Source organism: Coturnix japonica, chromosome 2 (genome assembly GCF_054131305.1).
Source record: "Coturnix japonica strain WE chromosome 2, WE-NBRP24, whole genome shotgun sequence".
NCBI lineage: Eukaryota > Metazoa > Chordata > Aves > Galliformes > Phasianidae > Coturnix > Coturnix japonica.
In genome coordinates this window covers 34,660,962-34,688,016 of record NC_140664.1, presented here as the reverse complement: position 1 = coordinate 34,688,016, position 27,055 = coordinate 34,660,962, and the positions used below count along the sequence as shown (strand labels likewise).

General features: G+C 40.8%; 2 protein-coding genes and 1 non-coding gene across 4 annotated transcripts; all 3 read right to left on the bottom strand.

The window, feature by feature from the left end:
• Positions 1 to 3: 3 nt before the first annotated feature.
• On the bottom strand, positions 4 to 19,050 carry LOC107310193 (kinesin-like protein KIF20A). 2 transcript variants are annotated; one of them, XM_015855620.3, is made up of 18 exons: positions 18,821 to 19,026; positions 18,255 to 18,329; positions 16,544 to 16,663; positions 15,917 to 16,055; positions 15,637 to 15,821; positions 12,686 to 12,782; positions 12,085 to 12,279; positions 11,892 to 12,003; positions 10,167 to 10,238; positions 9,461 to 9,607; positions 8,645 to 8,810; positions 8,005 to 8,175; positions 7,391 to 7,530; positions 5,343 to 5,508; positions 4,454 to 4,571; positions 4,306 to 4,364; positions 2,585 to 2,704; positions 4 to 1,407 (listed from the first exon to the last, which is right to left on the bottom strand). In XM_015855620.3, exons 1-18 carry the CDS (start codon positions 18,893 to 18,895, stop codon positions 1,135 to 1,137), a joined length of 2,430 nt encoding a protein of 809 aa, XP_015711106.2. In that variant the 5' UTR covers positions 18,896 to 19,026; the 3' UTR covers positions 4 to 1,134. The 2 variants fall into 2 exon arrangements, with proteins under 2 accessions (XP_015711106.2, XP_015711105.2); XM_015855619.3 differs by having other exon boundaries at positions 514 to 1,407; positions 12,085 to 12,282; positions 18,821 to 19,050.
• A 1,988-nt stretch (positions 19,051 to 21,038) lies between these two features.
• On the bottom strand, positions 21,039 to 23,607 carry RPS20 (ribosomal protein S20). Its single transcript, XM_015855656.2, has 4 exons — positions 23,510 to 23,607; positions 22,070 to 22,169; positions 21,491 to 21,564; positions 21,039 to 21,264 (listed from the first exon to the last, which is right to left on the bottom strand). Exons 1-4 carry the CDS (start codon positions 23,510 to 23,512, stop codon positions 21,082 to 21,084), a joined length of 360 nt encoding a protein of 119 aa, XP_015711142.1. The 5' UTR covers positions 23,513 to 23,607; the 3' UTR covers positions 21,039 to 21,081.
• Positions 21,637 to 21,701, bottom strand: LOC116653059 (small nucleolar RNA U54). Its single transcript, XR_004306467.2, has one exon. It is a non-coding gene; the product is annotated as a small nucleolar RNA U54 (small nucleolar RNA).
• Positions 23,608 to 27,055: the final 3,448 nt, after the last annotated feature.

Genomic DNA, 27,055 nt, shown 5'->3' with positions numbered 1-27,055 from the left:
ACCCACATTCAACACACAATACCAGCACCAGCTTAAGTCACTTGGAGGAGCTTTCACATCAGCAAAGAGCTGTTGCAGCATCATGCAGGAAAACTGCACCACCTAGTGACTCCAGCATGAAGGGAAGGTTCTCACTCCAATCTGGGTTCCCTTTCATCATGAGAAACAGCACAAACTGAGCATTCCAATTTATTTAAAAGCTCTGCTTTGTTTCAGAGCAATTCTTCAACTCTTACAGGTACAGGGTTTGTTTTATCTTAAACTACTGGGAAAGTAAACAAAAAATTTCACTCTCGCAGACTGAAATAGCTGTAAGAAAACTATTTTCAGATTTACTATGCTCCAGTCTTGCTGTTACATTGAGTTGGTAGATACAGGTAAATTACAACCAGAGCGATGATTCTTTAAACTCAAGGCCATCATGTCAGTCACTGTGGCAGTTCAGCTTCGGTTTATGATCTCTCCTAGTCTGTGGCTTTACTGAATGCATCCTTTATAAAATGAACAAAGCTTAATAAAATAATTGAAAGTTTTATTTATAAATAAATTTTTCAAAGTTTAACATATACGCTTAATGGAAATTTAAAAGATTAAAACAAATTCTTCTATAAAGCAAGTTAGCCAGCAAGAAGATAAATAAGAAACAAAATGAGATCTTATATGAGGTCTTATTTGATCAGCTTAGTCCCAAGAGGGTAGTTCTCAGGTCAAAGTTACAATGTTTTGAAGAAGCAAGCTATTCTAGCTGCTTGTTACAGGACATTTCTAGAGCCAATAACAAAATAAAATTCTTGATTTCTAAAGGTATCAAGCAACAGATGAAGAATATTCCACTCTGTGAATTGCATATAAGTACAAGAGACCCTGATAGCAGTTACTTAAGAGTTTAAGATGTGTAAAATCCACTGATTTTTAATATTGATCCATCTTAAATAATATCCCCATATCAACCATAAAAGCAGAAGTTTGGGCCCATACTTACATAGCTCTATACCTAATATGACATAACTGACAAATGTTTAATAAAAGATTTAACATAATAACAAAGAGGGCATCTAAGAGCAGAAAAAGCACCTACCAACAGTATGAGATTGATAAAGCAGTCCAGTAATTGCTGATTTTGTTAATTAACTATTATTCCTTTGCTTTATGAGCAAACAGTACGTGTTTTCTTGAGGTTGAAGCCTCTTCATGCTTCCCCCAGCCTCTGCCAAGAGGTGTGCTAGCAGTACCTGCTACTGTGGATTTCAGGTTAGCCAACAAACCTCTCCTGGGTTTCTGCTGTTTTGAGTCCTCAACAGAGAAATGCTTTTTGTGTTCATCAAGTTCTTTTTGCAGGGAAGACACTGTTTCTTCAAGCTCAAGGACACGTTTAGCCCAGTTCTGGAGACTATTCATTTCTTGATCCTGTGAGCATAAGGCTGCATTAGCTGCATGAACACTCTGAAGTCTTTTTCATACAAGTGACTTCCTATTTCAGACAATTTTATTGTTTTCAGCAAACAACCCTATGATTACTATATCAAACGGCTATTCAGTAGCCATTTCTTCTAGATTACTTTTACATAATTAAGATAATGGCAAACTATCAGGCCAACAAATCTACTTATGGTCCGACTGAAGAAAGTGACACTAAAACGCTCAGCCACATCACACAAACAATTTCATTTGTTCTAGGAACCAAATAAAGAAGTCTTTCCAGTGTTCAGCTGCAAGCTTACTACTGAAACAAAACTAGTCAAATCCAAATTCATATTATAGTTACCAAGTCTGCTAACTAGAATGGAATAACTTTCTTCGAGTGAGTAGAACAGAGACTTAGAGACACTCTCTAGACCTTATGGCTAACAAGACAACACCATTTATTTTTTTTTTAAACAGGATTGAAGATGTAGGAAGCTGAATATAACTAATCTTCAATCTCAGACTTGGGACTTAATACAGAATGTAGTTTACTATTCACAGAGGGAAAAAAACACAGAAACCTTATACATGGTTTCATTCGCAGTTTCTAAATGAGGCATAGATGCAAAACATCAAGAGGTCAATTTTTCATTTTTTACTTTGGCAGCCATTAGTTGCCAGAGGTCAGGTGCTGTCACCTTCATGAAGCTTTTGAAGTTTACCTGTCTAAAGCTCAGCCAGCTCAGCCACCTCTTCAGGAGGGGTAACACAGGTTTCAAGACAAAACCCAAAGGTTTTGTTGCATTAATACTAGCGTACCAACCATTTGCCTGCCTTCAGCAAAACACTTCACTATTAGAGAGGATTCTGCAAGAGTTCTGAGTTGTATGTTGTGCGCTTGACAACAGGTTAGGGCATCTTTAGGTCAGCAAGAATTGTCAGTACAGTGAGTTTCCCTATTGACTAAGTCCATTACTTAATAATAAAGGAGTCTTACAACAAAGGAGAGGAAAGGAGTCTTATAATACAAGACACAAAGCCAAGGTGTGCAACCTGAGGGTTGTAAGCTCAAAAACAATTACTAAGACTGAACAGTGTTATTATATGTGCAAACATAGAACCGCTCAATCTAACTACAGAAACAAGCCATATTAAGGTTGTTTGGAAAAGACTGACAAACCTTAAGCATGATTGTATGCTTCAGCCTGCTGTTCTCGTCTGCCATTTTTCTGTAGCCTTCATTAGCTTCCAGCAGTGTTTCATTTAATTTCTGTATTTTAAGCTTCAGAGATTTTATAAGCTGAAAATAGAACCCATACACATTCAAATTTCAAGACACCATATTCGATACAACAAGCTTAGTCCATGACTAGAACTGGTACATACACTGAAAGCCTTTCTGATTAATACCAAATATTGCAAACTAAGATCAAAGCAACCAAGATGAAAACTGCTTCTTCCAAATCCTAATTTCCAAACACATTATTTCTAGCAAGACACATAACCAGAGTATTCGAGGGCCATTGTGCTAAAGCTAATGGATTGCACAGACCTGGCAACCAAAACAGCACTACAGACTTCTAGAACGATCTGCTCCTTTTCTGTAAGGGTAGTTAGAAGAATTATCTCTCATCTCATATTCTGGAGTACAGTTACAACAGAAGACCTCACTTTCTGATAGGAAGATGGATTTTAATATTGACAAATTAAGAGAGAGAACTCTTTAGAGGGGGGAAAAAAACCTTCCAAACCAGAAATATTATAAGGATTTACATCAACACAGTTGTAGGAAGAACTTCTAAATTGCTAAATAAAATCTGTTTTCACAGCCCAAAGTGAGTGGGAGGGAAGAAAAGTAGTCAATCATTCACGCATATACAGATACTGTGAGGCAAAGCAGTGGAAGGGCACTAATCAAAGTAGCTGCTTTGAACTGTGCTCATTCCAGTTATTGCCAGGCAAGGCAACCAATAAGAATCAATATTGAGTGCACTTATCAAGCATTGAAGCCAGATTTGCATTCTGGCATCAAAATTTGAAATTGACGCAGGAAATGGAAAATGTTGTAGAGCTATCAAGACCAGGAGTGGAACATAAATGCCAGGGCTGTATGAGACATTAAATTTGGTAAGGAGATTTATTTTTGGACTATACTTTTTCAATAGAAATGGATTTAAGTTCACTTGCCATTCACGTGGTATATTAGAACCAGCTGGAACTGTTTCTCCAAACCCTACTCCTATTTGTTATTAGTGAAAGAAGCAAGCCTTATCATATCCCTCCCGTCCATCTTCTTTAAACATGGGAAACTAGCTACAGCCTTGCAGGACGTTTGTGTGATACGTAGACTACAAGTATCTTTCTGAAAACAGTATTGTTTTCCATAACACACACTGAAGCCCACAACTTCAGTATTTACATGCTGTTTCAGAACTGGAGGGATCTTATTTGTTTAAAGAGAAACCTCGCTCATGACCAAAACTTAAGTGGCTGGTGGAATTCTATACCCGTTTAAGGCAGTATTTTGGCTCTAGATCTAAACTGCCACCAGATTCTTCAAGTGTTCCCCTGTGTGTGAGAAGGCAGCATTTCCAAAACAAGAACAATGCATTTCAGCATAAGTCCCCAACTTCCCCTCCTCCCACCTTGTATTATGATTGCCACGTGACTTAGCATAGTAGTAGATACCTTTAACAAACGATAGTCTGAACACAGGTAGTCTCTGGCATGAATCATCCACAATCAAATAAGGGTTCTTCTGTAAACTTGACACCCACTTACAGGAATTTTCATTCTTTTCCCCCCTTTTCCCCCATTATGGCACAGTTCTTAAAGTATTGAAAACACACCAGAGTTTAGGACTCCTACTCCCAGATCTGCTAAACAGTAAGCAAGAGCTACCTCATCTTTCTCCATGCACTGTTTCTGCAGTCCTTCATTGTCTCTCTTCATCACCTTGTCTGTAAGATTTACAGGCAAAAGTAGTTTGATTTTCATGCAGAAAAGAAAAAAATAATTTGAATTACAAATAGCCAGGTTAGATTCCCACCTGCTTCCATGCCATTTTCAGTAGTCAGTACATCTGAATGTGGACTTCCCTTAGTCAACAGCCTTCCTGACTGCTCGTGAAGTTGCCTTTCCAATTGCAATATTTTTCTCTCTCTTTCCTGAAAAAAAGGCAAAATTGGTCTTAATCTCCACTCAACCCTAAGCACTGCACCCAGTCCTCTAATGATACTACATACGTATATGCAGTTTACAGATCATTTTGGTTGGAAGTTGTGATGACTGTGGCTGAGAAATCACCATTAAGGAACATAGCTCTGATCACAAGAACTTCTAGGAGGAAATTATTTACACAGGATACTCGCTTAGGTCTGAGGATCTGCTCACTCTTCATGCTGTGCAAAGGAATAGCAACTTACTGACACCAGCTACTGGAGAGTCCTAGGTGTGAGTATATTCAGGTTAAGTGCTCTCCTGCACCAAATTTGTTTCTCACCACTGTTTCTTATCACGTAAACTCCCTTTAGAACTTTGGACCAGAGACCATTATAAATAAAATAGCTACCCTGTACTAAATTGCCCACCAGCCCTCTCAGGCCAGCTTTTTACTCTACACCCTCCATTTCCAAGAATATTCACATAGCCAAACCATTGTGCACACTAGCCCTCAAGGTGTTGTAATCATTCCATTACAGAGATAAATACCACTTGGATTTATTTAAACTTTGCCCTCAAAGATTGGGAACTTTAGATATCCACTATAGGTAATGTTAGACAAAATCTCTGTCCCTACGGTAAGAATTAGCAAGGCTCAATCACTAGAGCTACCTTGAATATTCTGTGTTAATGTACAACTCTTGAACAATTCTGGAAAGCTATAGTGAGGAAGTTAGCTTATTAGCACAGAGTTTTTAGCAGTAGTCAAGTCATACCTCAACTTTCTCTTGTTCAGCTATAAATTCTTCTATAGGAACATAATGATCTTCAATTTGTTCCATTGCACACATGTACGCGTGCTTCTTGATGGCTTCTTTGTACATTTCAAACTTGCTCTCCAGTTTTTCTTCATAACTGTCTTTCATATCTTCCAAGCGGTTGCTGAGAAGGAAACATCAGTCATTTAAAATACTAGCATCCCAGCTACTACAACTTGACTTCACATGACCAAATTGCAGTACCAGTTATTCATCTAAACATCAATAGTGAACACAAGAGGCTAAGTATTATTATTATTGGCCTTTTGTCATTTTAATTCTCAAAGTTACTACAGATTTGCATCAAAGCATAATGCTTGAGTATACAAAAAAGCATGCCAGAACTCAGACCTGATGTGGTTACTCCGATCTCTTTAGTGCGTCAACAGAAGTATGCCTGTTAAACACAGCCACAGATCTCAACACAAACTACATCACTCTTGTTGGAAGCTGAAAGTCATAATAGCAGCAGATTAAAAGTAAAAGCATCTGTGATTCTTAAATGGTTTGCCATGCTGTTGTACCTAAGCACTAAAATCAGGTGCATGAATCTCCAATAACACTGAACTTTAAATTTCACAGCTGAAAAACTGGTAACCTCATATTAAGTATTAATATCCCATTTCAGTGGGAAGCAAGCACTCAGGTGGAAATTGTGACTACACAGGAATTAAGATGTTTCATCGTCACAAGACACCTTTGTCAACTAACTTGCCCACACAAAAGCCACAAGCACCTTATCTCATATACATAGACAACAGCTCCCTTTCTCCATGCCCCTTTCCCCCCCTCTTCTAAACTACAATTAGTTACAATCACAAAATGCTCAAGTGATTCTATCCCTTAAAAGGTTAAAAAAAACCCTTAATCTGAAATCAAACAGTTAAAGTCTGTTGATATATGAGAGATGCACAAATGCTCATAGCTACGTTACTCCTGGAAGTCCCTGCTGCTTCCATGACTGCTAGAAAGTCAGATGTCTGCGTAATATTTTAAACTAGATGCTTTGGGTCATGTCTTGGAAGATCTGGGAAACAAATTATAATTAAAAAACCCAGCAGCATGTAATGGTAGATATCATTACACCCAATTAGGGCTGATATTTGAAGCATTTTTCCAGGGAAGCTGGGCAGGAGGGATAGATATATTTCACGGTTTGTTCTTTCATTAAAGATAAATGACAAATTCACTGGGCTTTACTATTTCAAGTTACAGAAGGCACACATTAGTCTTGCCACAGTTTAAAAAGCCAGCCCAGCAGAGACGGAACATCAGTTTAACAGATAAAAAGTGTCACTAATAGTTTTGTGTGTTTAGCCAAAAGACCCCAGTAATTTTGAAGACAGTGCAGGTGTTAAACCATAGAGCATGCAGTTTGGCAACTTAACTTTGAGTAAGTGTCTGTTAGTTACTTAAACAGCAGGAAGCTGATTTCAAGAAGAGCTAAGAGGAAGTGAATTCAGCTTGAGCAATCTGGATACACTTGAAAAAAAATCCCCAAGTTAGTGACAAATTACTGTGGCTGCCTCCATTACTAAGATGCTAAAGTAAGAAAACTTCATAAATCATCCAGGAGCAAGAAACCAGAAGGAAAGTACAAGGAGATGCAATTCAAACCACCTGAAGCACATTCATGTATGTTAGCATACAGTGACCAAGTGCCTGTTTGAGAGGGATCACATGCCTTGAGTTCAAATAAGAGTCTTCTGCACCCTGCTAAGTATGGATAACAGGACAACCTTTCATAATTACAAATTAAATGAACTTAAACAGAAAGCAACATTACCTCTTCATTGTGCATAGGAAAAGGTTGATCTGTAAAACAGTTTAACATTACTTCTTTCCTTTTTAACTGAAGTTTTGAAAGCAGCCAGCCCTAGTTTCTCAAAATAGCACGAGCATGCATATCTTACATATACACACACACACACTCATATGTATACATAAGTGTCTGTATTTATAAATGGGGAATTGTTTGTCTTGAATAGGACTATAATATGACTTGCCTCCAGGCTTCCTCTGTTTCCAGCAGCTGTCGGAACATTGCTTCTGCCATCTCTCTACGTATGTTCACCTCCAGAAGGAGTTTACTTTGCCTTTCTGCAACTAGCTTCTCTTTCAGGTTCTCTGCAGTTTTCAAGAGATCCTAAATTTAACATAATTTAGTTGAGAAAATAAGACAGATTAGCATTCCCATATGCATATATTAATACAGATAGGATATTTACAAAGGGCCTTTCTACGTGCCTCTTCTCAGGTAGACTGTATCAAGGACTAAACATTATCAAATTTGAATTTCTTCTACTGCAAAGCCAACCTCCATCCATCTTATCTGTTTATGCTGTCAAAATAAAATTATTGTTGGCATATTTTGGCATTCAAATATCAGCTGGTAGTCTACTGCCATTAAAATGCATAGCTTTGTTTCTAAAATGCCACATCTCATCTTGTTGATGTGGTTCTCAGAAGAGCATGAGCAGGTAAATAACTCTGTGTTTTAAACACAAAAGTCTACAGTTTTCATTTGATACAGCTTCCAGTACACTTCTTAGAGCACATTTCTAATATGAGAGCTAATACCAATGGCCTTAGGTACAATTTTTAGTGCATGCGTATCTACCTCATGACTCAGAATGGTGATGTCCACTTCCTCTTCTGCAGAGGTTTCATTACTGTCAGGAAAGTCATCCACAGATGTGTTCACATCAAAGCGTACAATAGGTTTGCCATCACCTCCAACTAACTTCGGTGGTAAGTCACCTAAACTTTTTGGTAGGACAGTCTGGATAATCTGAAAAACCCAGAGTTGGACACATTGACTTATCAATGTCATCAATACCGCAGATGTCAGAATAGAAGGAAGAAGTAGCAGAAACGCATTGCTGTGTTTACAATATTTAATGATTACAAGAACATTAACAGAATTGCTCATGGCTTTAAGCACACAAAAACATCAATACTAAAGTTAAAATTTCAGTAATGCTGCAAATGGACATGGAAAGATCTACTAGAAAACACTCAGTGTTAGAAAAGCTTCTTTACCAGAAGTCATTCAGGCACTGGAACAGGACACCCAGGATAGTGGTTGTGGCACCAAGCTGCCACAGTTCCAGGAGTGTCTGGGCAATGCTCTCACACAGAGTTTGATGTTTTGGGTGTTCCTGTGTGGAACTGAGAGTTGGACTCAATGATCCTTGTGGATTCCTTCCAACTCAGAATATTCTATAATTGTAGAGCAGGGAAATTAGGTGTGCTCTTACCTGCTTGGCTATAGCTGAAAATTTCATTACATGCAGTGTTTCATCATATGTATTAGCATGTTGATTGATATTTACAATCATACAAACTTTGCCTTTTCCACAAAAGAATGGCTGAAACAGGCGAGTCAATTTGCTCTCTCTGAATGGAACATAGCTTGGCTTCATCCTCAGGGAAAAAAAGAACAGTGAAGTTGTGAAATAGAATACGTGAAAAGGCCTGTACCATACTGTAGCTTGGTTTAGTTCAGTTTCTCTTTAAGGAAGTAGCAAAGGTACGATGCTTGGATTTGAAGCTAAACTAGTTCACCTCAAAGAACAAGGTCTTTCCTAGATATAATAAGCTCTCCAGCAAGCTAGATTATTTAAAAGTAAGAAATGTAAAGTGTCAGCATCACTGTTACTTAGTGTTAGAAAACAGCTTTTTTCTTGTTTCGGTCTCTTTTTACAAGAGATCTGTCAATCATCTAATGAGTCCATCTGTATAACTTGGAGGTTGAAGGGTTGAGAACAAAACAGAAGCTCTGTACACTAAGCGTATGGCTTATATGCAAATGCTAAGGAAAAAGCACTGTAGTTTTGCTCCTAATTGGCTTTTTTCCTCCACTTAATTGCCTTTTTTTTTTTTACTTCTTCCTCCATGCAGTTTAATGAAAGAGGTAATTTCAGGTACTCCAGTGATCTCTGGAATAAAGCAGGCTTTCAAGACTTTGAAAATTCACATTTTCTTCTTATCACATGAATCCTTCATAGAAGCATAAAGAGATACTGAGGTTTTCAACCTAACACACAGCACGTTGCTTACAGCTTGTTACCTACTTTGCATTTTGATTCTGTTTCAGTGCTGCAATGCATTTTCCAAGGATATGAAGAGAATTATTAATGTTTCCTGCTTCTTTTAGTCTGTCTCCAAAGGCTTGTGTCTTATTACACCTCTCTGACCCAGCCAGGTCACAGAAAGTCAACCTGAAGGGAAGAATTATTCAGAACACGTAAGCAAGCATGTTTCTAAACAGTATAAAAATAGAATTGTCTCTTTTACACCTCAGATACCTGAAGGAGAAAGCGTAACACATTTCAGCCTATCTAGATTACAGAGTGAGTTATGTTTACATATCTCCTCTGGAAGGCACTATGCAAACTATTAAACGCAACAGCACTAAACTATCTTACCAATGAATATAAAGATTCTTGAATAAGACTGCTGCTCCATTCAGCACATCCAAAGATGTCTGCTTGTAGGCTTCATTTAAAACTGCATAGGCATTCTTCCAATAAAGGTTCCTTCGGCTAAACTTTAGAATAGGATGCAGAGAAATATTTCTACTCTTGTATCTATCAGGTTTCAAGCCAGTTTTATGAAACCAAGGCAGTCTGGATTTCTGTCTCAGCTCTCAGATGATTTTTTCACTTTTTAAATGAAAAAAATAAAAACCAAGGATATTCTGCAGTTTTGCATGCTTACACCTTATCAGCTTTTCAAAAAACACTTGTGTTCTGGCAGTCAGCTGAAGCACTTACTTACTCTGAAACTCTAAGAACATGTGGTTGGTGCTCATCAGTTAGAATCAGCAGCCGGATTGAAAATATACTGTGACTGGAATGTAAAAGAAGACATTTTAATAAACTAGAGTTACAAGAATAAGGCAGACACTGAAGTAATGTTTGTATGCTACAGAAAATTCTGTGCCAAAAACAACCCCTCTAATTTATATTAGTTACCCTTGCAATGCATTCATCCAGCAGCAAAAAGCAGCAATACAAGTTGTATTTTATGATTTTTCATTTCTTTCAATAAAAGGAGAGGGGAAAAACATCACAACAAACCTATAAGCTGTCCTGGAAAAAGAACCAGCTAATTCCCTGAAGTTTACCGATCAGAAAAAGAATACTCACATAGCCATTTAGTATACAAAATGTAGACAGTATGTGAACTCATTAAATTTGAAGCATTAACTTCTTAGAAATGAATAGGTTGAAAAGTAAGTGAAGGTTCAACAGTCCCGTAATTCTGCCTAGTTCTTAACATCCATAGTTACTCATGTAGTTTCAAAACTATTCCCTGTTTTCCAGAAAGGCTGGATTTCTAATAATTGAAAAGCTGTTGTTATTCTGTTTTAGACATCAAATACAGAGACAAAATAATAGACCTGTTATGTGAAACCAAAGAGAAAGCTTCAGAACCTTATAAGCCTCCCAGATTATCCAGTAAATCAAGAAACACATACTGTAGAAGACAAACTTCTTCAGGACAGATTTAAAGCTGTGCTTTACGCCACATCACCAACCCACAGCTCAAGAGAAGTTTCTTAAAAAGCAACACAAACCAGAAGAACATACAGATCAATTTGAGAACAAGCCAAGTGGAAGTTGGGGTGCTCCTTTGAGCAATAATAATAATAATATTCTAAGCACAAAACTCTGCCAGACAAGCACACATTTCTGCACTACTTTTATCTTGAGTGAAAGTCATATTGGAAGTACCACTTGAAATTTGAAGGAAGCAGTCTTTAATACAAAGCAGCATAATTGGCTTTTTAGAGAAGAAGCAGTCTCAGTAACACTATGACCATAGAAACTAAATATACAGCATACCCTTCCACAGTTAAAGAACAAATTATTTAGAGGACTTCAAAAACAAGTAGGAAGACAGTTTCAACAGCAAGTAAACCACTCTTTCCATGTATTCCCTCCTACTCAGTTAAACCAGATTCTCCCTGCCCCACAGAGACTAACAGCTGATGTCTTAATTCTTAAGAGATCAAGTAAACTCAGCCACAAAAATGCAACGTGACAGCACCTAAATAATCTAGAAGCACCAAAAGGCACTGAAAGACTCATTCCTTCTTACATTCCCTACTGTCAGGCTCCAGGTTTCCAGGAATTATACTGTCAGTAAGAAGAGTTACCCATCTTTTCCCTTTGAAGTCCTTACACAGCCATCCCCGCTCAGAGTGGTTAACACTTCCCAAAGTGAATGGTTACGTTGACACAAAACAAACATGATGTGATTTTCTAAAGGCATTGAATAGCAACTGAACCACTACTACTGTTGCAGTTCTGGATCCTCTCCATACTTGTCCGAGCTGTCTTTCAGAATGTTACAACAGAACCAGAGTAATCAAGGAAAGTCTTAAGATAATGTTGAAAATTGACTCATTTAGTAATAGGCACTCTGAAGTTTTCACCTCCCTCCTCATCTCCTTAACAGAAAAGAGACAGAGCACGCTCATAAATGAGAGGAACAAACCTCCTGCTTGACTGCTCATTCATTCTAGTACAAGCAAAGCTTCGGTTCTTGTTTCCTATTTTTAGTATTTTGCAGCCTTCTTCAGTGCTCTGAATGTTAATCCACTTCAAGTCTGCAAAGAGAGACCTTTTACATGTATTTCTGATCAAAGACATCCTATGCAACTTCCAAGGTGATAAAATAGTATTGTTACCTTTAATATAAGAGTTTCCTCTTTGATCTTCACATATTCTTAAGACTCTGCGCTTCTGATTTTTTAATGTAGATAACACACTTAAGAGGTCATACACATATTCATTATAAATCTCACAAAAAGAAACCCACACAGATGCTTGCGTTCTTTGCTGTATATTGGTCCAATAGGTGTCAGTTGGAACAAAATTCTTCTCTGCTAACCAAAAAGGGAAAGTAGCTTAGTGGTCAAACAACAACACTGATAAACCTCTAATAATTTTAGTGGTCTCTTATGCCAAAGTATCACATATAAATCTCTAAAACAAGGTGGCTCTTACTTATGTGTTTTACAATAAGGTATGCAGTACAGGATAACTGACTGTACTCTAAGGACATTCACAGCAGCCACCTGTACCCAGAACATGGACAGGATTTAAGCTATCTTTCCATAGAAAGTACAAAGCTACACTGTTATTCCTCCTCCCAAGTTCAGCTATTTAAATTTGGTAAAGATATAACTAATATTAAGATTTTTAAATCTACCTATAATTATTCGCTTATATTCTTAAGTTCCAGATGTTTTAACTATTTTTTTTTCCTGAATCAATTTTCCATTTTACCTGGTGAATCTGAAGGCAGATTTCTTGAAATACATTTGGAAGAAGTCGGTTCCACGTGACACGTATTTGCAACAGTATTTGAGATGCTTTCAGTCTCCTTGAGGAAATAAGAGACGGTTACATCCAAACGAACAGACCATGAGACTAACAGAAGTGAAACACAACAGTAATTCTAGTATTTAGGGTTTAAATATTGAAGTAACAAACTGTTAAGCTAACTTTACCCAAGCTGTAAATGAAATGTCTCTAAAAATACTGGGCTGACAACCCAGAATGCCTTTACAAGCTGCTGTTTAAGTCTGACCAATATTTCGGTCAACCAACCAGACTGGAGAAGCAAGTCTCTTCAAGGGGCAGAGGACACACTAACACAGCTGAGGTCACTTAAAAACAATGTAGCAGCCCCTACTACTTACAGATTCCTAAAGCTTTGGGTACTATTTCCCCTTCCTCCTTCCCTCCCCTCACCCTCCTTCCTCCATATCTTATACACCAGTATAAGCTTTCCGTAGACCATTCACATTGACTTCCCAAAATCCAGTCTTGCTAGAGGTTCACCTTACAGTAGAAGAGTACAAATACAAAAAAGTACAAATACAAAAAAGCAATACAATATTCTAGCTATCAGAATACAGGGGTATACATGCATTTAATGTTGAATAAATTTTTGTAATGAGATTTCAACAAGTTTAAGTGAATTACACGCTGTATTATATATTATTCTTCAGATCATAAGACTACTGAAAAGAAGACGAAGTCTATCTGAAAACAAGCAGGAACATGGACTGATATTGCTTGCCTATGACAGAAGCTAACATTTAGTAGCATGTAAGAGGACAGGTGGGAATGGGAGTGAAAGTAAAGCAGCTTCTAATCCAATAAAAAAAGCAATATTTAATCCAGCGGAAAAGAAAAACAAGTAAAGGGAAGGGGAAGCAAAAAGAGTGAGAAGTATGCTAAGTGTGTTTTTGCACCAATACCGTGTAATGAACATAAACAGGAGAACATTAAATACAAGTGTATTACAGTAATTCAGAGCAGTTTCAACAGAGTATGAAAGCACCAGCAGATTCTTTCTGCATGACACGTAAACTGAGCCTGGGAAAAAAGCCTATTGAAATCCATGTAAACCAAAACCAAGCTCACCAAACCATATCTGCTCTCGGATTACAAGCTTGAGTGAGCATTCAAACAGCTATGCTATTCACAAGCTAACAAGCAGCATGCCTTCAGCAGGAGCACAGCTGAGCTATCAATACTGACCTATCACAACACATACACAAGTCCTCGTCATGCATTATTTTCTAGATGTGTTTTTACCTTTCTTTCTTGATGGTGGAGTTTGTTTTTCCCTGTAGTGCATCAGCATCTAGATCATCTACTGCAGCTCAACTATTAGCAAAGTCACAAGGTGATTTCACAGAAAGGAATGTCTGTGAAGTATCACGTTCTCTTCCATAACGCAGTATTTGACTTCCTGTTCTAAACCTCAAGTTCCTGCTTGTTCCTTCTTGCAGGCTTGTAGATTCCATAAAGATGTTCAAAATATTTACTCACTATCCTCCTGACAATGTCAGTTTCTCTCACCCCCTCCAAATATGTACATACACACATAGAATATGAGTGAGCTTTTAAGACTCTTGAAATGAATACGTAATCTCTAGCATCTTCTAGGTTTGTCATCTGACGTCTTATCTCAAAAGTTAACTAATCTGCCTCAAGTTCAGTTTGCAGAATTTAATCTAAACCGTAGACTTTAAAGTGGAATTTTACATACAAATGCAAGTCACAGAAGGATATTCTTTCAGAGATAACTGGAGTTACAAGGATGTTGGTATTAACAACCACTGAAAAAAGAAAAGCCAGGCAATTGTTACTTCTATACCTCTCAAAAATCATTCAGACTTGCTTTGAATCATAATCAGCTGAAATGACTGAATTCTGGCATTAAATACATGGAATTATACTTCTGATTTACCAGAAGCAATCGGGCATTAGAAAAAAAATAGAACAGTCATCCTGTGAAAACTGGTGATTGGAATAAGGAGTATAGAACAACCAAATATACCAGGATGCCCATTTTTCAGTTGAGAGCTGCTTCTTGCTCTGCAAATAATAGAATACACGCGCTATAGCTGCCATAGCAGAAACCTGTGCCAGACTGAATATCTTTAGGGGGTCTTCTCCATCCCATAGCATTCTACAATCAACTTGAGGAACGCAGTTATAAAGCAAGACAGGTAAAATCCCCTAAAGTAGGCTGTAATCCTTCTAGGAAAATGATTTTGTGGCATCTCATTTTGCTTGCTGTTATCAGAAAATTACTTTTATATGAAGCTACATAAATCACAGGTTTACAAACTTTTAATCTGTCTTAAGACAGTCTCCCACCAAAAAGGATTCCTCCTCTTTGCTGTGCCTGCAAAGAAATTACCATCATCACTTCTGAACTAGGATTGGAATTTGAATTGCTCTGTAGTCTGCAGACATGACCCAAAAGATCCGCTCTGCAACAAGAAGTTTTTTGGCAGGTCAGATCGTAGAATCATAGAATGGTCTGGGTTGAAAAGGACCACAATAATCATCTGGTTTCAACCCCCCTGCTATGTGCAGGTTTGCCAACCACCAGACCAGGCTGATCAGGGCCACATGAGCCTGGCGTGGCCTCAGGCCCCTCACAGATTTTCCAACAGCTACAGCCACTCCTCTACAGAAATCCAGGCTTTGCAACAGTTTTTGTGTTGAACTGTGTGGTGCTGCCCTCTGTGGAAAGCTCTTAAAGTTTACCCTCAGTTCTGAGCACAGTCAGCTGCTTTACTGCTCCAGAGCTGACAAGGAATCCATACAGTAAATTAAGATAAATCTAAAAGACCCAACAGTAAAACACAAGACTATTCTATTATGGATTTTTTAAACTCCATTCAGTAATTAGGAAGTATATAGTCACTGACCTCTTTCAGCGATGCCAGAAGAGTGGCTTTTATGGATTCTTCTTGTTTAACTTGTGCCTCTTCTAATTTCTTAACATCGTTACTCAAATATGGTTTAAAATTCATCTTCAGATACTGTCTGCCTCTTATGTAGTTAAAAATCATGTCGAGCGAGCGAGGTAAAATACCAAAGTCTTTTGTAGTTCCTTAAAATAAGTAAAGACAATGTAGGTATTTGTACAAGCTTCTCACGGAGTCCTGACTTGGTTATTACAGTTGCTTTTTGGTATGTAAGTAATACCTTGGATAGTGTACGTCTTGCCTGCATTTGTAACGCCATAAGTAAATACCAGTCCATTTACTCCATTAACATATGCTCTCACAATCTCTTTTGTTGAGCCTTCAAAAAATTCGCTTTGAGTAGTTTCTGGCCCAAAGACCTTGGAGAAAGGAATGGAGGGGAAAACATTAACAATAAACACAAAGAAGTTCAACATATCACAGATATCACAGCACTGAATGGTAGCAACTAGGAGATAACAAATTAGTTTTCTGCCTTGCCTAGAAATGAATTCAGCATCTTCTGTTTGGATCTTACAGGATGCTTGCTTAATTCTAAGAGTTACTCAAACCTGCACTTTGTTATCTTTTAATGTGTTCTTACTTCTGAAATTAACTGCTCTGAATACTACTCATTAAGCATACCATTCAGTGGATATTTTCAACAGCTCTGCTAGCAATGCACAACAATGAACCCCTCCTACTCTGTACCAACTGCAATTGACTGGAAAATCAGCAGTTACAATGGTCTAAATGTAAGCAGTTTGCTTTTCAAAGAAGAAAAATCAAATCATACGATATCACAGAGAATCTTCAATTAAGAAATACAACTAACTATATAATTAAAAATAAGAGAAAACCTGCTTACCTGAGAAAAGGTGAATTTATGTACAGAGTGACTGATTCCTCTTTCACAGTTTTTCATTGCAGGAGATTCTTTGGGTGCATGAAGAATTACTGACTGGGGATCTTCAATAGTTACACAACCCTTAAAAACAAGAAAAGATGAACCAAAACATCCCACAAAGTTGTTCAGGTAAAAAAAAAAACAAAACAAACATCCAGAGAGAGAAAAAAAATCTATGAACACTTGCAAAGTTTACAGATAGTCTCTCTTGAGATACATAACAACTATGGAGACACTCGCTTCACGTGAAAGCCAGAACATAGATAAAATTGAGGCAATTGTTTGGAGTCTTCTAAGAGGTTTACATTTTAACTTGGGTTCCTTCTAGCAATTTCTTTCTACTTCCCTGCCTCCTCCTTCTCTCTCCCTCCTCCCTTTTCTTTCTACCTTTCCTGCCTTTCTCCCACCTCCCCTCATCCATTCATATTCTCTCTTCTCTTTTCCTTTTCTGCTTTCTTTTCCCACTCTTCATTTTTTCTTCCTTTCTCCTTCTTTCCTCTCCACAGTCTTTTTGCTTCCCTTTTCTCAGTCTCTTGTTCCTTTCTTTTCCTCCATCTCCCTCCCTCCTCCTCTCCTTTGCCTCTTTTCCTTTCCCTTTCTCTCTTCCCTCTCCTCCCTACCACACCTTTTCCCTTCCACCCCCCAACTTACATTTTCCAAACCCTGGTATTTTGTGATTAAAGCCTGCAGTACATTGTAAAACTATGGAAACAAAGATATAAAGAAATGCACCATTTTTCCCTCTCCAATCATTTTTAGTTTGAAACAAGCTACAAATATCATACACAAACTAAATTTGAATCACATCCTTTGATTGATAGATGATGTTATCAGTAGTGAAGCAAAGTGAATTAGCATCACAACTGATTTGATTGCATTTATTCAGCTGAGTAGAGGCAAGATACAATTAGCCAGCACTCACTTAATGAGATAAATATAAAATGCAGCATCACAGGAAAATTGATTTTATACCCAACCATCAATATAGCTTGCCAGTGTTTTCAAGTATCAGCAGTAAGGATGATCAGTTGTAGCTAAACCTGGAATCTGTGTTCAGAGGTTAGGCATACAAATAGGTCATACAAGTAACACACACCCCCTAGGTCATGCTGCTTTTCCCAGGAGTCTCAATTAACATCTCCATTTGTCAGCTGGCTTAACCATACTAAGAAGCTTGGTACAGAATTCAGACCAGTTACTGCACCAGGCTCTGACCTATACTCTCCTATGCATCCTCTTCACATTGCCAGGATCAGGAATGCAGGCCAGACATACTAAAATCCCTTCATGAACTACAGGGGAATTCTACATCAGCAGCACATCCATCAGCTGCCTCCAGCCTCATAGAAGCTTGTGAGTAGAAGCCCCAAAGTAGTTAGATCTGCCCCATCATTTCCCCCAGTCAGCCCCACAGCATTTAAAACATTCTCAGCATTTACTTTTTTCTTTCCTCACCGCTTGTAAGAGCACACAAGTAGTTTCATTTACAGTCAAATCCATTCCAAAGGAGAATGAGAGACATCTTATAAAATGGCTTGATTTCATAAATCAGTGTATTGTTACAGTCAGCTCAGACTGATGAATAAAATACTGTAGCAATGCATACTAGCCAAAAAGAACCACTTTTCCTACTGAAAGGAATAAAAACACATTTCTTAACTCTACAACCAACCTGAGTTTCATGGCTTTCCAGTTCTGCTACAGAAAAGGGCCTCACTCTCAAGAAAACTCTCAAAGGCTGGTAGGCCTATTAACAAAGAAAAGATGTGTGGTTATAATGGATGCTTTTTCCATATTGCACCCCCCAGGTGATCACAGAATCACAGAATTGTAGGGGTTGGAAGGGACCTCTAGAGATCATCAAGTCCAACCCCCCTGCCAAAGCAGGCTCCCTACACCACGTCACACAGGTAGGCATACAGGCGGGTCTTGAATATCTCCAGAGAAGGAGACTCCACCACCTCCCTGGGCAGCCTGTTCCAGTGAACATCGTAATATCATGATATCCTAAGTCACCTCTGATGTCTACCACTACAAGAGCTATGGGAGGTGTAAACTGCACTGCTTCCACCTTCTGGTCTCCCTCAGTATTGAATTCAAGCTTTAGTTTCTAATTGCTGTTCCACAGTGAGCCCTTCCACTGTCCCTTCACACAGGAGATGCATTACAAAACGGATCCGCATCTCCTGCTCCTTTCGGCCAGTCAATTGCTGACTCTTGGGGTCAAGATTTACCCACCGGGTCCGAGAAGGAATCTGACTCCGACACGTCGGACAGCTCCACAGAGACGCAGCTTTTCCCCTCGCTATCCATTGCTCTGCGAGAAGGCACTCGTAAGGAGAGAAAAAAAGAAAGCACAGGGTTTTCTCACAGAGCAAATGAAAGCACACAGAAAAGAACAAGGAGCACAACAGAATAGTAGCTCCGTACTCCCCCACCCCAGCAGACACCAGCCTCCACCCAGCACTAAAAGCGTTTTGGGCGGGGGTAGAACGGGCGTTAATTGGCCGGCGGGCAGGAGGCTGGGCGGGCTCAGCCCTGCGTTGCTCCCTCCGTCCGGATGGGGGCGGTGTCACACAGCGTAAGGCTTCAATGCATGGAGCCGTCGGCTGAGGGGCCGCTCCTCAGAGGGATGTGGCGGGATGGGCGGAGAGCGGGGCTGAGAGACTGAAAAGTGCGATGCTGGAGGGAGGGTAGAGGTACGGGCATGTAAATATCCCCATCAGAAGTTATATGGAGTTAGTGCGGCTGTTGTGTGTTTGACACACAAGTGTCCTCTTGTAGCCAAAAAAGCCAGCGGCGTACTGGGGTGTATTAAAAAGAGCGTGTCCAGCAGGTCAAGGGAGGTGATCCTCCCCCTCTACTCTGCACTGGTGAGGCCTCATCTGGAATATTGTGTCCAGTTCTGGGCTCCCCAGTACAAAAAAGACAGGGATCTCTTGGAAAGAGTCCAGCAGAGGGCCAGTAAGATGGTGAAGGGCCTGGAGCATCCCCCCTATGAGGAGAGACTTAGGGAACTGGGTCTGTTTAGCCTTGAGAAAAGAAGGCTGAGAAGGGATTTGATCCAGGTTTATAAATACCTGAGGTGTGGGAGCCATAGTGGTGAGGCTGGTCTCTTTTTAGTAGTGCATGGGGACAGGACTAGGGGTAATGGGATGAAAGTACAGCATCGGAAGTTCTGCACAAATGTGTGCAAGAACTTCTTTACAGTGAGGGTGACAGAGCACTGGAACAGGCTGCCCAGGGAGGTGGTGGAGTCTCCTTCTCTGGAGATATTCAAGACCCGCCTGGACGCCTACCTGTGTGATGTGGTGTAGGGAGCCTGCTTTGGCAGGGGGTGGACTCAAATGATCTCTAGAGGTCCCTTCCAACCCCTACAATTCTGTGATTCTGTGACACCACGCGGTATGTTGGTGAGGCATTATCAAAGCAATCAGGAAGGCAGGGGAGAGTCACAGCTCGCTTAATTCCCTGTGAGAGCCTTAGGCTCGCTGGGCTAAGCAGGGATGAGATGGATGAGAGCGATGACATACCAGCTCCTCAGCAGAAGCAGGCATTGGCCGTCCACAAATGCAACAAGGTTTAATATGACGAGGTTTCTCACCTCTCCTACAGCTCTTCAGACTGTTCTAGGGCAGCTCATCACAGAATCAGAGCAGTTGGGACAGACCTCTATAGGTCATCGAGTCCAACCCCAGCTAAAATAGCTCACACAGAAAGCACCTGTCTTGGACACCCCCAGAGGAGACTCCACCACCTCCATGTGCAGCTTGTTTCAGTGCTGTCATTCTCACAGGGAAGTTTTCTCTCATGTTAGTACAGAACATCCCATAGATAGATCCTTCTAAACCTTGACAATTAATGTCATTGGGACAAGCATGCAGACAACGGATTCCCAAATCCCTCGTCAAAGGTGGATCAAGATATCACACTGGTTTGTATCTTGGTGAAGACAACATCAAGCTCCACACAAGCATATGCCCTTGTTCCTGCTTTTTTAACTGCAGTTAACTCAGTGCTTGGAGAAGCCAGAATGGCAACATCAACTTAAATGTGTGAGAACTAATAGTAATAATCTCTGGAGATATTCAAGACCTGCCTGAACACCTACCTGTGTGATGTGGTGTAGGGAGCCTGCTTTGGCAGAGGGGTTGGACTCGATCTCTAGAGGTCCCTTCCAACCCCTACAATTCTGTGATTCTGTGATAACTCAGATAACCCCAAGTTACAATGCTTCCATAAAGGGTTTAAGTGCTGCACATCCATATAGTCACCAGTCTCTAATCAAATTACGATGCCCAAATTTCATCATCTCACTTACAATTCATGTGTCCTTCCTGAAAAATAATGTCAGGAAAATGCGATCTTCCCATCTAGCATTTTGGTTATGTCCTTATTGAGGAAAATCAGAGAACCACAACAGACTCTTGGCATAAATACAAAAAAAGACAGCAAATAAAATTTGTAAGCCAGCTTTATTCAAAGTAGATGACTACGATTTAGGCATCAGCAATAGTAACTTCAACTTCTACGCCTGGCTCAATGCTGATGGAAGTGATCTGCTTCACGATCTCAGAAGGGCTGTGCAAGTCAATGAGTCGCTTATGGATCCGCATTTGGAAACGATCCCAGGTCTTGGAGCCTTCACCACAAGGTGTCTTCCTGGTAGTGATGCGCAGAGTCTGAAGCAAAACCATAAACACAGGGTATCAAGCTGATGTACACATGAAGCCCTTTCTACTTTTATCACGCAATGGTTCTCAAAGCATCAAAGAACGCAGATATGCCATTACGTCTTTATAAAACAACCCTCCATTTAGTAGTATTGCTTTTTATCTCAGCTTTTTTTTTTTTTTTGTTTTATAGACATTTTAGAAACACAACATGGTTTTTATCAGGTTTAAATACCTTGGTGGGCATGCGCACAGGTCCTTTCACTTTCAGGTTTTTCTCCTTAGCGCCTCTGATCAAGTCAGCGCAGACTGAAAACACAGAATGGTTTTAGGCTTGTGGATCTTTCGTTTGTTGTTTTAAACAGAGATTTTTACAAGATACGTTGGCTCAGAATAGCGTATTAAACGATCACTGCAGTTCAGGTTTAGGTTTATCCTCACAGCCAACAGAATCAACATAAAAAGACTTACAGCCGAAAAAAATAAATCACAACAGCAATAGAAAGTTGTTAGTACCACTTAACCCATATTTAAGCCGCCAGCAACCCAAAAATCAGGCAACAAATATTGCTTTTACATTTATAATATTCAATTAAAATGCTGCCAACACAGTTCCTAAATGGAATTTATTAATGCCTTACTGAACGTTGAGCTGCTGACTGACTACTTAATGACAAGCATGACAAAGTATCAATGAAGAAACCAATGCCTTTGGGTTCTCAACACTCCAACAGTAACATCCCCAGAAAAACAGAGGGACAGAAGCTCTCTCTTAGCGCTACTTTAGTTTAAAAGAAAATGAAGTATCACTCACCCTTCTCAAGTGATTTGACATTGCGACTGGTCAAAGTAATTCTGATGCGATGAATTGCTACCTCTTGTTCCACAGGTGCCTTGCCAGTATCTTTAAACGCCTGAAACGTGAAAGAGATCAAACGCTACAATCAGCACCAACTAACACAACCGAAAACGGGTTTGTGGAATGTGAAGTACAATTTGGCTTTGGGACTATGTTATATGCTTGACGTGATCAGGCAGGTACAACGGCACGGTCCAAACAGTGGTAATAAAAGATGATGAGAGCAGTCATTGCTGTGAGAAGCAGTGTGAAGAGTAACTGCTTTGCAGGGTGGAAAGCTTCGGTAACACCTCTGCCTGATTTGCCTACATATAAAGCAACCTGTCCAGGCACGGATCATGACTGATTCTTGTCCTTCCCTACTAGTCTACCCTGGTGAGGCCGCATCTGGAATACTGTGTCCAGCTGTGGGCTCTTCAGTTCGAAGAAATGCGGGGAACTATTGAAGAGAGACCAGTGGGAGGATACAAAGGTGATTAGAGGCCTGAAGTGCCTCCCTTAAGAGGAAATGCAGAGAGACCTGGGACTGTTCATCCCTGGGAAGACTGAGAGGGGATCTCATCGCTATTTATGAATATCTGAAGTGCAGGAAATAAATTTATGGGGCAAGATGACTCTATGGTGGCATGCAGCAACAGAAAAAAGTGCTATGGTCCAAAACCAGAACACAGGAAGTTTCATACAAACTTAAGGAAGAAGTTTGTTACTGTCAGAGCAATGGAGCAGCAGAACAGGCTGCCCAGTGGGGCTGCAGAGCCTCCATCTCTGCAGATACTCAAAACTCACCTGTGTGACCTACTCTTGGGAACCTGCTTTAAAGAGAGCAGGGCCAGATGGCCTCCAGAGGTGCCTTCCAACCCCTGTGTGACTCGTATCCAAACGCCTGTAAAATTCTACCACCCTAACAGCCCCACTATAAATCCTAACGAGGATATCAGCTAAACGGGCACAACTTTGAGCACAGAGATACATCTGACCAGAAAGCCTGACCGTGCTACTTCTGGCACTGATCTGAAGAGATCAGTGTAATTAAACGTTTGTGAGGGACTGTATTAAAGCGAACCTATAAAAGGATGGGAAAACACACAGTAAAGAAGCATTAAAAAAGGAAGAAACAACAAGAAGCACGGCGTTTCTCCGTCCGACCCTCGGGTAAGAGCCCACACTAAAGCCAGGCGCTAGAGCCCGAGCTCTCCCCAAGGCGGCCCACGGGGCCGATCGCACACGGCCGCCCCGCAGCGCTCCGCGGCCACACGCGGCCTTGCCCCGCCCCAGCGCCGCGCTTCGGGCCCGGGCCCAGGCCCAGCGGGCGGCACACGGCCGGCAGGGCCCGGCGGATCCACGCGGCGCTGCCCCCCACCCGTTCCCCCCCTTCTCCGTCGCCCCCCGCCTCACCATGGCGGCAGCGGGGCCTTCCTGGCCGACTTATTCCCGGGCGGGGCGCGACGCGAGGCCCAGCGAACAGCGGTGAGCCAGGAGGAGGCGGCGAGAGGAGGGAGCTGCGGCGGCGGGCGAGTTATATAGGTTGTATAGGCACCGCCTCCATCCGGGCGCTGCGGGACCTTTCACATCGGGGCCGACGCCCGGAAGAGGCGGAGGTGGATGTGCTGGTCTGCTGTGTTATGTGGGGTTGTTGAGGGAGATGTAGCAGCACGGCCTGGAGGCTCGTTGGTGCTGCTGGATGAGTGGCGATGCGGGAGTGTTTCTTTCGTTCATGGCCGGGCTTAGGGACTTGAATTTATGCCATTCAGAGGGACCTTGACAGGCTGGAAAGCTGGGCTCGGGTGAACCTAATGAGGCTCAACACGGCAAAGTGCAAGGTTTTGCGCTTGGGCTGGAAGAACCCCAGGCACCTGTACAGGCTGGGAGGAGTGGCCCTTGAGAGCAGCTCGGCAGAGAAAGACCTGGGGGTCCTGATGGACGAAAGACTCAACATGAGCCAGCAGTGCGCTCTGGCAGCCCGGAAAGCAAATGGGATCCTGGGCTCCATCAGGAGAGGGGTGGTCAGCAGGGATAGGGAGGTGATTGTCCCTCTCTACTCTGCTCTTGTGAGGCCCCATCTGGAGTACTGTGTCCAGGTGTGGAGCCCTCAGTACAAAAAAGACATAGAGATTTTGGAAAGGGTCCAGAGGAGGGCCATAAAGATGATCAGGGGGCTGGAGCACCTCCCCTATGAGGACAGGCTGAGGGAGTTGGGCTTGTTCAGCCTGGAGAAAAGAAGGTTGCGGGGTGACCTCATTGCAGCCTTTCAATACCTGAAGGGAACTTACTCCCAGGAGGGGAGTAAACTCTTCAAAAGGGCTGACAATAGCAGGACATGGGGAAATGGTTTTAAGTTAAAAGAGGGAAGATTTAGGTTGGATGTTAGGGGGAAGTTCTTCACTAGGAGAGTGGTTAGGCTCTGGAACAAGCTGCCCAGAGAGGTTGTGGATGCCCCGTCCTTGGAGGTGTTCAAGACCAGGTTGGATGGGGCCCTGGGCAACCTGATCTAGTAAATGTGTATGTTTGGTGGCCCTGCTAGGCAGGGGGGTCCCTTGAGGTCATTCTGTGATTCTGTGAATTCGTTCTGTTTATTGGCATCTCCTCTTGAGAGCACTTGTTGCTCTCTCAGATAGCGGCCAGCCACAAAGCAAGCGTTTTGCTGCTGCTTCCCACACGGCTGCTCAGTCTTTTCTGTAATCATTGTGGTTATTGAAGAGAGACAGCTTAGCACCTTGATCTAAGCTTAGTTTCACCTGGCACCCTGCCCTTATGTATTTGTGTTTTCCCTTATCAAACATTTCATGGGTCTTCACGTGATCCTTACGCTTCATGCGACTTAGACAGCTTTTGTGTGCTGATGTTGCATTGCAATGCTCAGTTGTGGGCTTGCTGTGCAGTCACAGCCCCTGCACTTGCACTTCATAGCCTCTCACTTACTAAAGGATCAGTTTTAAACTCGATGCTCCATTCTGATAAAGCAGCTTCAATAAATACGAGTACAGAAGCCATCATCCCGTCTCAGCTTCCTGGATGGTTTGCTGTGTCCTTTGCCAAGGGAGATCCCTGCTTCACAAATCTGCTCTGATAGCAATCCTGTTTTTCTTCCCTGCAACAAAAGCAGCTTTTGTTTCTGGTCATTTGTTTTCTGATCCCTTTAACAATTTAACATTTTTGAACTCAATTATGCATATAGATAATATTAGAAACAAGAAATTGGCTTTGATTTTTCATTTTGCTTTAGCCCTTGAGAGATTACAAGAGGATCCTCAAAAGGTTTCTGACCTCTCCGCTCCTTCTGACCTTCCTTGTGACCTTAGGAGGAGGTACGACTGTTTACTAGGGTGGATAGTGATAGGACAAGGGGGAATGGTTTTAAGCTCAGATGGGAGGTTTAGGTTAGATATCAGGAGGAAGTTTTTCACACAGAGTGTGATGATGCACTGGAACAGGTTGCCCAAGGAGGCTGTGGATGCCCCATCCCTGGAGGCATTCAAGGCCAGGCTGGATGTGGCTCTGGGCAGCCTGGTCTGGTGGTTGGCGACCCTGCACATAGCAGGGGGTTGAATCCAGATGATCATTGTGGTCCTTTTCAACCCAGGCCATTCTATGAAAGAATCCACATTTACTTCATTATCAGCTATTCCAATTTCCTGAGGAAATTTTCCATCCTACAAGCATTCTATATTTGTCACTCTTAAGTGCATAACCACACACTGACCACACTGAAACACTTAATTTTCCAGTAATTCAAATGGTTCTCAATCAGCCGTCTTGCTATGCTGTTTAATTGCAGCTTCGATGAATGTTAGTACAGAACTGTATTTCCTAATAAACTGATAAAATATTAAGTAGCTTAGTGCCAAGAACTAATTCTAGTGGGATTCAATTAGAAAGACATCTGTCCAATTCCTTACAACACAGACCTGTAGCCTTGGTTTTTATTTACCTGCAACATGGCTATTTAGTTTTGTTTTTACCTGGGAATGCTACAAAATTGACAGTAAACTCCTGATTTTTTTCCTTTCTTCTGCTTTTATATATATGTGTGTGTGTATATATGTATGTATATATATATATATATATGTATGTATGTATTGGCACAACCTCAGCTTTCTGTTAGACTTCTTTTTTTTTTTTGGTTGGTTTTTTTTTTTTTTTTTTGTTGGTTTTTTTTTTGAGCTTCCCCAGATTTCTCAAAGCTTATGGAAAATCCACATTAACAGCACTCAAGTCTCCTTTGCCAGCTCTTAAAATTCTTGGACGCCAGCTATCTGGAGCTGCTGATTTAAAAAACGTCTTCCTTTAGTTGCTATGTTTAAGGCTTTCCTTAGTTATTGTCAGAGCTTTGTGATATTTGTTGTTTTTCTCCCCTCCTCATTCCCTTCTCCCCCCACCCCCCCAAAAAAACCCCACCCAACAAGTAGAACAGCAATTTATATAAAATTTGTGCATTCTCTGCCATACATTAGCTAAGAAAAGAATAAAAATTATTCCTTCCAGCTTCTTCACACAGGTAAGTAAATATCCATTATCAAAATAACTTTTTGCTTGCCTTCTCTCAGCAGTTCTTAGCTCCCAGTTCACGTGTTGTACTACACCTATTTCTCTTCTATTAAAACCCATTAAATTCAAGTTATACTTCCAAATCAATAATTCAGTTGCTCCTGTTAATTAACTATTTAGGAGTTGGGAGTAGTTTTCTTGCCATCAGTCGTGGTCCTCTGCTTAATTTTAGCTTGAACATCTCTAATTTGTGATGCCATCCTATTTTTTAGCTGTTTGTTGCCATTGAATTTAATCTTGCCAGGTTTTGCCTTGGAAGATTTTCCAGGTGACTGGGTCTAAATCATAGACTTTTATCCAAAAAAAAAAAAAAATGATGTTCCAGTATTCTACAAATCTAAATCCCTTTAGTCTAGACATCTGCTGACCTTCTGTTTTCCTTTGCTCATGTGACAG